The sequence below is a fragment of the Physella acuta genome, unplaced genomic scaffold, assembly GCF_028476545.2.
Source record: "Physella acuta isolate Inbredline_101_S28 unplaced genomic scaffold, ASM2847654v3 ptg000058l, whole genome shotgun sequence".
Lineage (NCBI taxonomy): Eukaryota > Metazoa > Mollusca > Gastropoda > Physidae > Physella > Physella acuta.
In genome coordinates this window covers 181,960-196,486 of record NW_026731578.1, presented here as the reverse complement: position 1 = coordinate 196,486, position 14,527 = coordinate 181,960, and the positions used below count along the sequence as shown (strand labels likewise).

The 14,527-nt window shown below is 36.8% G+C and overlaps 1 protein-coding gene across 9 annotated transcripts in view; it reads left to right on the top strand.

Annotated features, from left to right (window-relative positions):
- Nucleotides 1-14,527, top strand: part of LOC131947774 (band 4.1-like protein 5) — a 28,287-nt gene that overhangs the window by 12,170 nt on the left and 1,590 nt on the right. Inside the window, exons 10-19 of one of the 9 annotated variants that reach the window (XM_059309086.1) lie at nucleotides 115-284; nucleotides 539-712; nucleotides 1,232-1,560; nucleotides 1,904-2,014; nucleotides 4,550-4,580; nucleotides 5,197-5,295; nucleotides 6,629-6,703; nucleotides 7,087-7,447; nucleotides 8,613-9,437; nucleotides 10,989-14,155. In XM_059309086.1, the coding sequence (XP_059165069.1) occupies nucleotides 115-284; nucleotides 539-712; nucleotides 1,232-1,560; nucleotides 1,904-2,014; nucleotides 4,550-4,580; nucleotides 5,197-5,295; nucleotides 6,629-6,703; nucleotides 7,087-7,447; nucleotides 8,613-9,437; nucleotides 10,989-11,186 (2,373 nt within the window). In that variant the 3' untranslated portion in view covers nucleotides 11,187-14,155. Of the gene's footprint in view, nucleotides 1-114; nucleotides 285-538; nucleotides 713-1,231; nucleotides 1,561-1,903; nucleotides 2,093-4,549; nucleotides 4,581-5,196; nucleotides 5,296-6,628; nucleotides 6,704-7,086; nucleotides 7,448-8,612; nucleotides 9,438-10,757; nucleotides 14,156-14,527 lie in introns of those variants that run through there. The other 8 variants (XM_059309078.1, XM_059309106.1, XM_059309129.1 and 5 more) reach the window with 8 other exon arrangements.

The following is a 14,527-nucleotide window of genomic DNA, read 5'->3' as shown; positions in this document are numbered from 1 at the left end:
TATCAAATACTATGGTAGCAGGTAGCCAGATATCAAACACCACAGTAGCAGGTAGCCAGATATCAAACACCACAGTAGCAGGTAGCTGATATCACAACAAACCATGTCTTGCAGGGCCAGAGCCAGGACCATTCCTTCCAGTTTCGATGCACCACTGAGAAAGCCTGTAAACACCTCTGGAAGTGTGCTGTTGAGCACCACGCCTTCTTCCGTCTTAAGGGGCCAGTCAAAGGGCAGTCAGGTCGCCAGAACTTTTTCAGGATGGGTTCAAGGTTTAGATACAGGTACAAAAGATAATCTTTTTTAAACTAGGTTTGAATAAAAGTGAATTTTTAAAAAGAGTTTCTTCAGTATCATCATACTTGCATTACTCCTACGTCACTGAACCCAGGTACTCTGTAGTAGTTCTCCCCTGTATATCCCACTTACATTTAAGCTCCACTACATCACTGAACCTAGGTACTGCTATAGTTATTCTCCCCTTTTAAACCCCCTAAGTGTTGGACTAAACCAAAGTTTCACATATTTTATCATCTAGTGGTAGGACAGAGTACCAAACAGCCACCATGAACAGAGCACGGAGAAGTGTTAAGTTTGAGAGAAAGCCTAGTCATAGATACTCCAGAAGGCCAACTTTTGAGAGGAAGGAGAGAGAGGAAAGAATGAAGAGAGAGGCAGACATGAAGAGGAGAGCTGAGGAAGACAGAGAGAGGTAACCAACAGAAAAAAACTTCTGCCCTATAATACAAAATCTATAAGTTTTTAAAAAAACTTGATTGTTAAAGAATCACAAATATCCATTGTTTTGTTTACTTTTTAAAGGTTTGTGTCTTTTACTAATAAGCTTTTATCAAATTCATAGTATATGTTTTTTTTTGTGGGTTTGTGGCAAAGCTTATAACTCAATTTTGACCCACTTATAATGCAGCGATTTTGTTTCAGATAGGTTTGTCTGATGACAATGCAGTTTATTATTTTAATAAAAGCATTGGAAGATTATGAATTCTCTTATACATTATAGCGACCCATGCTTTTATTAAAGAATGCAAGTTCTTTTAAAAAAAATTATTTTTCAGTTCATTTAAAAGGTTATTTTTTAATGTGTAGCTTATCTTGAGATAATGTGCATGTTGTATCCAACAGGAGGGCTGTAGCTGCTGCCAACAAGGCTTCTGTAGACACCACCATAGATTGTGACATGTTTAGATAATGTGCATGTTGTATCCAACAGGAGGGCTGTAGCTGCTGCCAACAAGGCTTCTGTAGACACCACCATAGATTCCATCCCTGACAGCACAAGGGAGTCCATCAGGAGCAACTCTACCACCAGGTCCAGCGTCAGGACACCAGACTCTCCCCCTCCTAGGCCCCCTAAACCAGGCACATGGAAGGCAGCCAAAACGTCTGTCACATCTGAGGTACAGGAGGCCATAGTGCCTTCAGCATCAGCTATGGAAAGGTTAGACAACTTAATCAAATCTGCTGCCCTGGAGAAAGGGGACGCAACTGTGTTATCCAATGGGAGATTAGCCTCAACTTCTGACAATATTAATTTGAAAGGTGAGCATTAGCTGGACTACTTTAACTTATACTGTCATGCTAAGTTGTTCAATATCTAACTGTTAAACCCCTGGTCTTAAACTTAATCAAATTTAACCACTGTTTCTTGTGTCAATTACATATCCAAGAAATCCTACTACCAAACATTATGGCCAATGCATGCTTGTGTATCATGTTTAGACAAGTCACTAACTCCCATTACAAACTGAGTATACAGAAACTAAGAGAGAAATAATTGATGTAACAAGATGTAGAAGATGTTCTGTGTCCCATGTGAGTGTAGCTTGATGGAACTATGACATTCTCTCTTCTACCATCTGTTCTTCCTGTTTTTTCCTACAAGATGAGAGTGAGAAGGCCATAGCCAAGTTAAAGAACTTGGATGAGTCCGTGCCTCTGCCTGTGAAAAGAAAGGATGTCAACACCTTCCAGAACAATCAGCTGAAATTTTCAGGTGGTGCCACCAGCATTCCCCCAGAAAACATGAAATGTAATATCCTCAAAGCCAAACTGGAAGAAGACCAGCAGAAAGGTTCACTCTTACCATTCCTCCTTTTCCTGCCTCGGACACTCGCTTCTAGATTTTTATATTTAATCTCTCAAAAGCTCTGCTTCTAGATGTAGGGGCACAGCATTATTTTCAACTAAATTTGATATTTTCCTTTAACAACTACTAACAATATTCTTGGTGTTTCCAATGAGCACAAAACACTAATTAGCTGTTTTTAAAACATTAATTAGCTGTTTTTAAAACATTAGACCAGTCTAGTTTAATTAATCTTCAGGGCTACTATGCTCCATTACCTCCTATTTCAAGGCTACTGTCTAATTACATAAGATCACTAAAGGCCACTTTCTAATGACATAAGAACACTAAGAGCTACTGTCTAATTACATAGGAGATCTAATGGCCACTTTCTAATTACATAGCATCACTGAGGGCTATAACTTGAGAGAGTATTTGTAGAATATCCAAAATTTCTATAGGTTCTGGATGTCTCTCTATAGCGTCATAGCTTGGTACACATTTATCTGACTAATACTTTCTCTGGTTGAATTTCAGAGAGTTTAAACAAGCTTCTATGTCTAGAAGGTCTAGTTATTTTTACCTTTGCTTGAATGCTGCATGTCCAAACATTTGTTGGGATGTCTAAGGAGAATGTTTGCATGATTGTTGTTTAAATTTAAACGCTGTTAAAAATTGTCTTCAAAAACATTGTTTACATCCGTTTTGTAGACTTTTCTTTTCAGCTTTATGTCGGCTAATTTCTCAGTAACTTTCTGAGTAACTATTCTTTTGTCTGTAAACAATTCTTGTCTGTAAACAATTATTTGTTCTGTAAACAATTCTTTTTTTTCCCTGTAGAAACTATTTTTCTGTAAACAGTTATTTTATTCTTGTAATAATTATTTCTACTGTAAACTTTATTCTTCTTCGTAACCAAACAATCCTTTACTCTTTGAATAATTCTTTTTTCTTAACATATACACTTTACATTAAACATTACATTTTAAAATGTATTCTCATTATCTGTTTACTACTGTACACAATTTCAGTGCAAGTTTGTGTGTGAATCTTTTCTGTTAAGTGGCTTCTTTTTGCCTGACCTGTTGTTATTGCTTGTCAAAATCTGGCTACTTCCTGTTATCTCACCTTGTAGCCATTGCCTGTCTATTCAAACTTGTGTCTACTGTCTGTCTAAACCTGTGGCTACTAAATATTTTACCTCTGGTTTGTTGTTTTCTGCAAATAGTATCCATGCACTAGTAGTACAATGAGAGTTTTGTTAACATTAATGGTATCAATGTTGTCATATAGTACATCCTCAGTAGGTTTGCTAACATTAGAAAGCTTTAATTTACTAATGTTTCCTCGACTAAAAATAATTTTAACCAACCAGAAGGCTGAAATAGTTTATTTTGTAGCCTGGGAAAAAGTCAATGTTGCCATACTTAGTTGCCAATTTCTCATCTCAAATTAGACAAACCTATGCTGCACACTACCTGATCTAAGATTCTCCTATGATAGATGCTTGTTTGGTACATGTTTGCTATATGAATGTTGGGAATACATTCCCCTATGTTGCTAGACAAATGTTGGGAATACATTCCCCTATGTTGCTAGACAAATGTTGGGAACACATTCCCCTATGTTGCTAGACAAATGTTGGGAACACATTCCCCTACGATAGTTGCTTGTTTGGTATATGTTGCTATATGAATGTTGGGAATACATTCCCCTATGTTGCTAGACAAATGTTGGGAACACATTCCCCTATGTTGCTAGACAAATGTTGGGAACACATTCCCCTATGATAGATACTTGTTTGGTACATGTTGCTAGACAAATATTGGGAACACATTGTCCCCTATGTTGCTAGACAAATGTTGGGAACACATTCCCCTACGATAGTTGCTTGTTTGGTACATGTTGCTAGACAAATGTTGGGAACACATTCCTCTATGTTGCTAGACAAATGTTGGGAATACATTCCCCTATGTTGCTAGACAAATGTTGGGAACACATTCCCCTATGTTGCTAGACAAATGTTGGGAACACGTTCCCCTATGATAGTTGCTTGTTTGGTATATGTTGCTAGATAAATGGGAACACATTCCCCTATGATAGTTGCTTGTTTGGTATATGTTGCTAGACAAATGTTGGGAACACATTCCCCTATGTTGTTAGACAAATGTTAGGAACACATTCCCCTATGATAGTTGCTTGTTTGGTACATGTTGCTAGATAAATGGGAACACATTCCCCTATGTTGCTAGACAAATGTTGGGAACACATTCCCCATTTTCAGTGCATGTTAAATTATGCAACTTGGCTTTAATAATTAAATAACCTGAACCTTTTCATCATCCTACATTTGAAGAAAACTATAATTTACGTTCAATATTTAGTTTGTTTCCAATGACCCTTGTCTGAAGATAAAATCAACACACCTGCCACCCCATTAAGTTTGTTGTTTTATCTTTTCAGATTCTGATTCTGACAGATCACATGAAGAAAGGTACGACAAAGAATTTAATTTTTCAACGTTTACTTCACTCAGCAATCAAACGTTTCACTTCATACAAACATATTAAACGTCATTCACTAAAGATTTTAATCGTCAATTTAACCCAATTACTTAAAAATAGTTAGAATTTTAAAAATCTGGATAGATACCATTATTTCATCAATAATTTTTTTCCCCTTTATTACCCACAATCCTTCATCCTTTTTTTAAAACGAGTGGTCACTTTTGGTTTTTTTACCTTTTTTTTTGGGTTTTTATATTTGGCTTCTTTTATTATTATGCAACTTAGGAATGTCTGAAAAAAATTACTTCCAGCTAAGGTTTTCAAAAATATCAAAGTATTTCGCTACAAATAAAAAAATAATTAATGTTTTGTTAATTAGTGGTGAATTTTTGAAGTAAAAAAATTTACAATTTGAGTTTAGTAGAATTATCACATGTTCCTAAGTGAATTATTAAAATATTCTTTATTGTGCTATTGATATAGCAGTATTTATTTAAAACATCTTGACTAACCAAATCTGTAAAAGTAGGTTGTATTCAATATAGAGTTTGAGCTGATTATTTTTGCTTATATTACCCCTGCTAATTGCTCACTTGCTTGCAGTCAAAGTAGTAGCGAGGAGGAAAGTGAGTGTGTTGAGAAGAATTTACGCCCAGATCTCTCAGTCACTGTAGAGAGTCAAGCAGATGGTATCAATGACAGGTAGTTCTTTAATCTCCTACAACCAGACACCACCTTCTGTAGCACAGGTAGTTCTTTTATCTCCTACAACCAGACACCACCTTCTGTAGCACAGGTAGATCTTTCATCTCCTACAACCAGACACCACCTTCTGTAGTGCATCAATGACAGGTAGTTCTGTTATCTCCTACAACCAGACACCACCTTCTGTAGCACAGGTAGTTCTTTTATCTCCTACAACCAGACACCACCTTCTGTAGTACAGGTAGTTCTTTTATCTCCTACAACCAGACACCACCTTCTGTAGCACAGGTAGTTCTTTTATCTCCTACAACCAGACACCACCTTGTGTAGTATCAATGACAGGTAGTTCTTTTATCTCCTACAATGAGACACCACCTTCTGAAGCACAGGTAGTTCTTTTATCTCCTACAACCAGACACCACCTTCTGTAGCACAGGTAGTTCTTTTATCTCCTACAACCAGACACCACCTTCTGTAGCACAGGTAGTTCTTTTATCTCCTACAACCAGACACCACCTGTAGCAAGCCTTTATTGACCCTCATCCTTCATAAGTATATACGTATTTCTATTGAATTATGGCCACCATTTAAATTAAATATTAGGTCATTGAAATATGATATTAGCATGGCTTGAAATATTCAGCAGTTCCTATTTTTCTGGTAAATTTTAAAAACAACAGCATCTAGAGTTTCTCACAAAGTTGTCTGTGTTTGATCTTACTTGATACAAAGTTTGCTCTACATTTTAATATCCTTAAAGAAAGTATTTTTCATTTAAATTACCCCTATGCTGCATGACAAAATAAACTATTTTATTTAAGATCAATAACTATAATGTTTTATATTTTAATCAATTAAAGGCTGTTCTAGCTGTGTAAGTAGTTAGCACCAAGTGGGTAGCTCATGTAAATTTAATTGAATGCTGTGTTCTAATAATACATTTGGCAAACAGCTGGCAATCACATGTTAGTTTTGCTTTTATTTTCAGGTTGTTTTTTTTTAAAAATAGTTTCTTGCATGCTGGTGTTTGTTTTTTGGTTCAAATATTTTAGTTTTTTTTTTTTTCAATTACATTTTATCTATATTAATATTCAGCTGTAAGTTGAAAGCTTGAAATTTAGATCTTTGTGTATTTCAAGCTAAACTAACAATTCTATACAAATAATTACCATTCACTTTACAATAGTGGTATAAAAAAACACTTGAGTCATTCATTATTTCTTGTATATTGAGCTGAAGAGATAATTTGCTTCTACTAACTTTTCATGGACATTTTAATGTTGACATGTAACAGCTGATGTTATGTCTATAAATATCCATTTGATTCTAGTGTTGCTAGTGAAGTCATACGGCCTAGGAAAGAACGTCAGTCTTCAAAGACATCTAATCATTCAGTTAACAATGGGTAAGTTGGGACAGTCTTCAAAGACATCTAATCATTTAGTTAACAATGGGTAAGTTGGGACAGTCTTCAAAGACATCTAATCATTCAGTTAACAATGGGTAAGTTGGGACAGTCTTCAAAGACATCTAATCATTCAGCTAACAATGGGTAAGTTGGGACAGTCTTCAAAGACATCTAATCATTCAGTTAACAATGGGTAAGTTGGGACAGTCTTCAAAGACATCTAATCATTCAGTTAACAATGGGTAAGTTGGGACAGTCTTCACCAGTTTTATTTCTCTTGCTAATGTTATGTAGTTCAGATGTTCACCGATGTAGTTATAACAGCTTATCTAGGTAAACCATCTCCTCTCTACTTTTACCTTTATATTTCACCTGTGTAGGTATGACAGTTTATCTAGGAAAACTAGCTCCACCCTCAGTACAGAGAAAACTGCTGAGAGGGCTAACTCATCTAGTCGGGGAAGTAAAGTCAGCTTATCTATCAATGAGACTGGGAGTATAGACAGGAGGGGTCGAAGCACCGCCATTGATGAGCCATACATACCTGAGAAGCGCCCCCCATCCCGCAAGTCCCCTGCCCCCCAGCCTGAATACAACAGTATGGACAGGAAGTCCAGCCGGCAGCCAGTGGTCAGTCACAACAAGAGTTTTGATGTGTCTGATGTGCGCCACAGGAACTCCAGTCAGAGCAGCGATGTCTTTCTGCCCTCACTCCCCAACAAAGTGCTGGCCATTCACCAGGTAGGTGCCTCTAGCTCAGTCTCTCCGTCTTTAGTCAGGGTTTATTGCAAAACTTTCATAAACTTGTGGAAAAAATCAAATCAACTATAAGATAAAACTGCCATGAAAGAAACTAATCTTTGCAATAAACCTTCAGTGTCATGTGGAACCATATTTCTGTGCTTAGCATCCCACAATATTAGAAAGTATGCTTCAAATTCTGCCTCTTACACTCAGTCAATGAAATAAGTTTTAATCTAGTTTATAAATTGTTTATAATGATTCCCTTTTATGATTCATATTTTAAAAATACCTAAATGCTCAATTTTTCATACAATAAAGAAATAAAAATCAAAGAAAATTACAATAAACTACTTAACATAAGTGCATTCAGTACTAATTTCAACACTATAAAGAATTCTTTTAAAAAATGATCCCCAATGATATTACCTTTTAGACTGCTAACCACAGCAATTTTTGCTTGGGTTTGATTCAAGCTTCTCTAATCTTGGGGCAGTATTCTTCTGTAGTCTATGTGTTCACATTTTGCTTAGCCTTTAGCTGTTGTACTCATTTCAATTTGAGCTCACTAAATGTCATTGGTTATCATCCCCATAATTGCTTCCCCTACTTTACCTAGCTTTATTGCATCCCTTTAACTGCAGTATCTACCACAAAATTAACTTGGCCAAGTGTTAACCTGGGGAGTGGTGGATTTTTTGCTGAAATCTTCAAATGTTTATGTTTAATAACTAAAACATGAGTAAAAGTTAGGTATAAAAGTATTACTGTTTATGTGATAGTTGACTAACTAAAGCCTGATAAAGGCTAGGTATAAAAGTATTACTGTTTATATGATTGTTGACTCCATATCTAAACATCTGTCCTGAAATGAAAATATTTTTCCTGTGTTGCCTATGAATGTATCCCACTCCTCCAAATTTTAAAATATCAATTGTTTTTGTACACATTTTCTTCAGTAGATATTATATGCTTTCTACGTTGTAATTTAATGAATGTTTTGGTTATGATGTTCTTAGTTTTCTGAAATCTATTGTTAGTGAACATTAAAGTTTTTGTGTCACTGAAATGTATCCAACAGTTGTAGGTGTCAAGTCACCAACTTATTTTATTTTTCTTTTCTTTCCCCATCTCACTTCTGCCCTGTACATTGTCCCACACAAAGGATGACACTCCTCAACAGCCTTCATCCCCTCCAGGGGCTCCGCCATCTCCTGCACCATCCCCAGCCCCGTCCCCACCCACGTCCCGCAAATCTAAAGTTAATGTTGATGGTACTAGCCCGACGTCAGACAAGCCTGTTATCACACTGACTCGACCTAATCCACCACCCCGCCCCTCGGACTCCTCCAGCACGGCTCATAAGGCTGACCACACCAAGAATGAACAGGACAAAAATGAAAACACAGCTGAGCGTAAAAGTGCCCCTGTGAAGGTTTCACTGAATCCATTTTTACCTGAGCGCCCCTCCAACCCGCCCCCGCTCAGTTCAGCCAAGTCCAACTCCCTGCGGCTCAAGGCTGAGAAAAACCAGACTAATCCATTTCTGAAGCCAGACAAAGAAACAGAACCTAAGAGAAAATCTCTCAACCCATTCCTGTCTGATGATGAAGAAGAAGAAGATGCTCCTCCTGCTCCTAAAGAACTGACCAAGTCTACCAACCTTGAGAGTGAAGCCAAGACTACCGGCCCCACCCCCGCACCTGCTGGTAAAGAAGTGACCCCCAGCACTGAGGGTGAGGCCAACAGGAAGAGTGTGGGCCCCACCCCTGCACCAAGGTTCTACTCATCAGGGGGGATTTTACCACCTGCCACAGACACAAAACCCAAGGTGTCAGAAACTCCCTCAGAACCACCAGCTAAACCTTACCTGAGTTTAAAAAAGTCCCGCCCACCACCTCCACCGCCCTCCCCCACACCAAAGGAAGAGAGTGGTCAGGCGAGCAGCTCGTCCAGTGAGAAAAAGGCCAGCAGTAAAGTGACCGTTGTAGTAAGTTCCCCAGCATCTAATGTCTCCAACTAATCAATGTAACTTTGCTATGGTGCTTTCTACTAGCATCAGCCATGCTTGGCTTGTAGGGACTGCATGCTTTATGTATTGACTAGATAACACAGCAGTCAATGGCTTGAGACTAACACTTTCTCAGTTTGTTGTCCCCTTGTATCACTCACACATTATAAACTCATTCACACTTTCTCTCACATTCTCTACATTTTCACACGTCTTCAATTCTGTGCATGTTAACATCAGTTTTGTACTTTTATGCATGTTTTATACATATCGCTATTGTCACATTCACTTTTTGCATGAATTAATATTTTTCAATGTAATTTATATTTATATAATTTGTGGTGATTATCATTCTATCTGACTATCTTAATGACTGTAAGTTTGTAACCATAGCCTTGCTGAAGTCAGCCATAAGTTAATGTTTATCTAAGCCATGTTCTTCTTGCATTTATATTGAGATTTGTTTTTTTTTTTACCAAGCCCATTTGTTTCATCAACACGTGGATAAAATACAACTCATGTCAAACAATTAATTTCCCTAGCGAGGTTTTAATTATAAAATTGTTTGTTTAAACTTAGTTTTTCTCACCTAAATGAAAATGGCTTATTATAGACTTGGTTATTGGATTAGCTTCATCAAAACAATTTTGTTCACCTAAACTTACTCATCATTCATTATCTTTTTGTTTTTGCTTTTGGGAGACAATTTTAAACTTCTTACTTCTAGTGAAGTGCTGGCCATGAGAAATGGTCTTAAATCTGATGTTGTAATGTATAGCTAGTATTAAAAGTATCAGAACTAATGTGGATGTTGTAGGTGACAATAACAGCATGATGTTGCATGTGAACCTGGCTGTGGTGTAGGACCAGTCTGGTGGCCAAGATCTTTCAGTATTCTACAGTATTCTCATCACACACATCAGGCCTTACAGTTTCTTCTTCTTGTTCTACTCAAGCTCTTAGTTGGAACGCTCATGCTTGCTTCTCTTATTGATAATATGTTCTATTTGTTTATGTCTGTAGTTGGATCACTGGCTTATTGCCAACTGCTTTGTCCAAATGTGATCTCATCTTTGTGTAAAGCTTACAATAGCTTGCTAGTCTGGTGATCTTTACAAACCCTCTGTAAAAACATGCTCCTTTATTTAGATGTATCAATTTGAAATCAGTCTTACTACATTAGCCATCAGGTGTGTTTAGAACCAGTCTCACACCTTTTAAAACTAGCAACACAAACACAGGCTTAAACAGAGCTAAACCAAAATAACTCCATGTTAATTTTTTACTTTTGAACTGTAGGAAACATCTTTCACAAGAGGACATTTTTTAACTTTTGACATGTAGGAAACATCTTTCACAAGAACACAATTTTTTACTTTTAAACTGTAACTGTAGGAAACATCTTTCACAAGAACACAATTTTTTACTTTTGACCTGTAGGAAACATCTTTCACAAGAACACAATTTTTTACTTTTGACCTGTAGGAAACATCTTTCACAAGAACACAATTTTTTACTTTTGACCTGTAGGAAACATCTTTCACAAGAACAGAACCTGTGACAAGAAGAACGTCATCTACTGCCAAGATGACAGCTGTCAGTCATGTGATCACAATAGACCGGTCAAGGAGTGACAGCGCTCACAACACAAGCAACTCTCACATTTCTCCCTGGATGGTGTCCGACAAGAAGGTCGAGCGCAAGGTCACTCTCATGACAGAGCTGTAAGCCTCATCACCTCTGCTAGGCAGGGTTACACACTGTACATGTCCATAGAGTCACAGGATCTGTGAAGTAAGATCCTTTAAGTAAAAACAAGATGAGTCCTTGATGGCTGAACACTAATGATATGCCTGCTTGTTAATGGGAATGTCAGAAATGTTTACAAATAATGCAAGTGATTGAGACGACATCACTTCATTACTTAAACATTCACAGAATGCTAATCTATGGCAGAGGGAAGCAGTAGATTGCATCCTTACAGCTGTTGAAACAAGAAATCCTGCATCAAGACTGACAGGACTGCCTGCTTTATGAAATAGTTGCACAGTCAGCTTTTAAAATGATTCTTAGTAAACTCAGCTAAAAGTGGAAGATGTCAGGTGCGCCACATTAGAGCCTGTCCCTGCCTGTACAGGCCCTGTCTACAGGTGTCTTGTGTCCAGTGGTTGACAACTAGACTCTCACAGAATGCATTTATCAGAGTTCCTCATTGTAAGATAGTCCATACTTACCCATACACATCCCCTTCATACGCCAGCATCATATGGTGTTAGCTGTCCTTTCATACACTAATGGTGTCAGCTGCCCCTTCATACACCACCATGGTGTCAACTGGTGTTTCAATGACACTATTTTCACTTGCTTCTCATTTTTTAAAAACGTAAATGGTTGTGTTCTATTTATAGTCTCAGTTCAGTATACCATATCTAAATGAACAAATATTCAGAGAAATAAATTGTTCAGTTTTTAATAGCTTTTGCTTGCTTTTTGATAGGTTTTAATTTCCGAGATTAATCTCCCCTTATTGATTTTAATCAAGATTAAATTCTAGCTTTGTTCTCCTGTGCCCAACTAATCCAATTAAATTAACATTGTATAAACCTCCATCTTAGAGATAATAGTTTTATCATCCCTCAGAATTTTTACCCCGATATTTTTATCTGTTTGAATTTTTATCCAAAAGTTTTTATCATCTGTCAAAGTTTGTATGAGAATATTTGAAATGAGTTTCACAATCAGATCTGAATCAGACTGCCTCCATCTGCTAGGAGTTTCTTTATGCTGTACATACATGGCTAACAAAGGCAATAGATAGTTGAGCTCTTGTACAGGTTTTCTCTGGGTTGTGAGTCATCTTGTTTTATTTACACATTTTAAAGATGCCTTGTTCAAATCATACTTCACCAATGCTAATCCTTGAAAATTTTAGTTTACTAATGCTTTTTACAATATTTTAAAAACCTTTTATGCAGTTTACACTATTTTATAGATTTGTTTGCTTTCTCAATGTTGTGAAAATTGTCTATCAAGACCTATAGAGTTGTTTATAATTTGGTTACTTTATTGTTTAAAAGATTATTTTAAATTATTTAAAATGCAAAATGTAACATCAAGAATTTTTATGCCATGTGTTAAAGGGTAAACACTTTTTGTTATGAATGGTTTAAGTCATCTGATGTGCTATTTCTGAATGAATGGTTAAAGGTTAAATCATGTGATCTTACTATTTTCTGGTGTGTATGGTTAATTCATGTGATTTTGCTGTTTTCTGGTGTGAATGGTTAGTTCATGTGATTTTGCTGTTTTCTAGTGTGAATGGTTGTCAATTGGGGGGGGGGGGGGGCATTGAGTTTTTATATTGTCTTTGAATATTGATGTAAAGTGTGCTAAATGTATGCCATGGAGGCAACCTTTTGTTCATGTCATATCATTGAATCTTTAATCAAGACATATCTTTGTAGAGCTGATACTTATCAGATGCTTCTTAACACAGTCAAGATGAGCGCACATAGCAGATTTGCCATGAATTAACATTCCTTCACACAGCAAGAGCAGCTTCAATCTCTCTAGAGCACTGTTAACAGCTGTAGCTGGTACAGACTTTCTGATAGGCTTTTCTTCTTTCCATCCAACACTTCACACATTCCACACACATCCAGCGTGGCCTTAAGCATGGCTGTCTATAAGCCAGTTGGATTTAAAATTGCCTGAATCTATCAACAGCATGGCTGTTTATAAGCCAGTTGGATTTAAAATTGCCTGAATCTATCAACAGCATGGCTGTTTATAAGCCAGTTGGATTTAAAATTGCCTGAATCTATCAACAGCATGGCTGTTTATAAGCCAGTTGGATTTAAAATTGCCTGAATCTATCAACAGCATGGCTGTTTATAAGCCAGTTGGATTTAAAATTGCCTGAATCTATCAACAGCATGGCTGTTTATAAGCCAGTTGGATTTAAAATTGCCTGAATCTATCAACAGCATGGCTGTTTATAAGCCAGTTGGATTTAAAATTGCCTGAATCTATCAACAGCATGGCTGTTTATAAGCCAGTTGGATTTAAGATTGCCTGAATCTATCAATGTTTAAGAATACAACTAGTTTAGGCTGAGTGCTAGCTTCATGAATGTAACTTCACCTAACTTGTGATGCAGCATTAACCTGCTGTAAGTTTTATTGTGTAACATCCTACTATTAGCCCTACTAAATTACTAATCATCCAATATACAGTGAATATATTATAAATGTATGAACTATGTAAATGAGTGTAGTAGTCCATGAACAATGCAGATGTATCCTCTCTCTGTGAATACCATTGAGGCTCTGTTCTAGCTAGTGGTGAGATATAACTGTGTAATGGCTACTGTTTCGTCTTTCATCACAACCTCATAGCTCTTATGCTAGTTCTTTAAATGGCCTTTCAACATATGCTTAACACTACACTTTTTAAAAACACCTTTTTTTTAAAAAAAAAAAAATCTCTAATTTCTATGATCATGTATTTTGATTGGGGTACACTTTAAAATTTTTCTCTCTCTTAAACCTAATGGAAGTTAACGCATGATTTGATTTCTTGCACTAATTGACCCTGCACTGTATTGCATGACATGTTCAGCTCAGTCACCTCATGATTTGAGCTGAACTTCTCTGTTCAGTCATCTCATGATTTTAGCTGAACTGGTACAACTCTGTCCAGTCACCTCATGATTTGAGCTGAACTTCTCTGTTCAGTCACCTCATGATTTGACCTGAACTTCTCTGTTCAGTCACCTCATGACTTGACCTGAACTTCTCTGTTCAGTCACCTCATGATTTGAGCTGAACTTCTGTGTCCAGTCACATCATGATTTGAGCTGAACTTCTCTGTCCAGTCACCTCATGATTTGAGCTGAAGTTCTCTGTTCAGTCACCTCATGATTTGAGCTGAACTGTTAGGACTTAAAGCTGAGGGAAAGCAATATTTATTTTTATAACTTGATTTACATAAAAACGTTTTAATAATTCATGTACATTACTTTTGAATACATGTTAGGGAGACAAAGAATTAAATGCACTGTAAATATT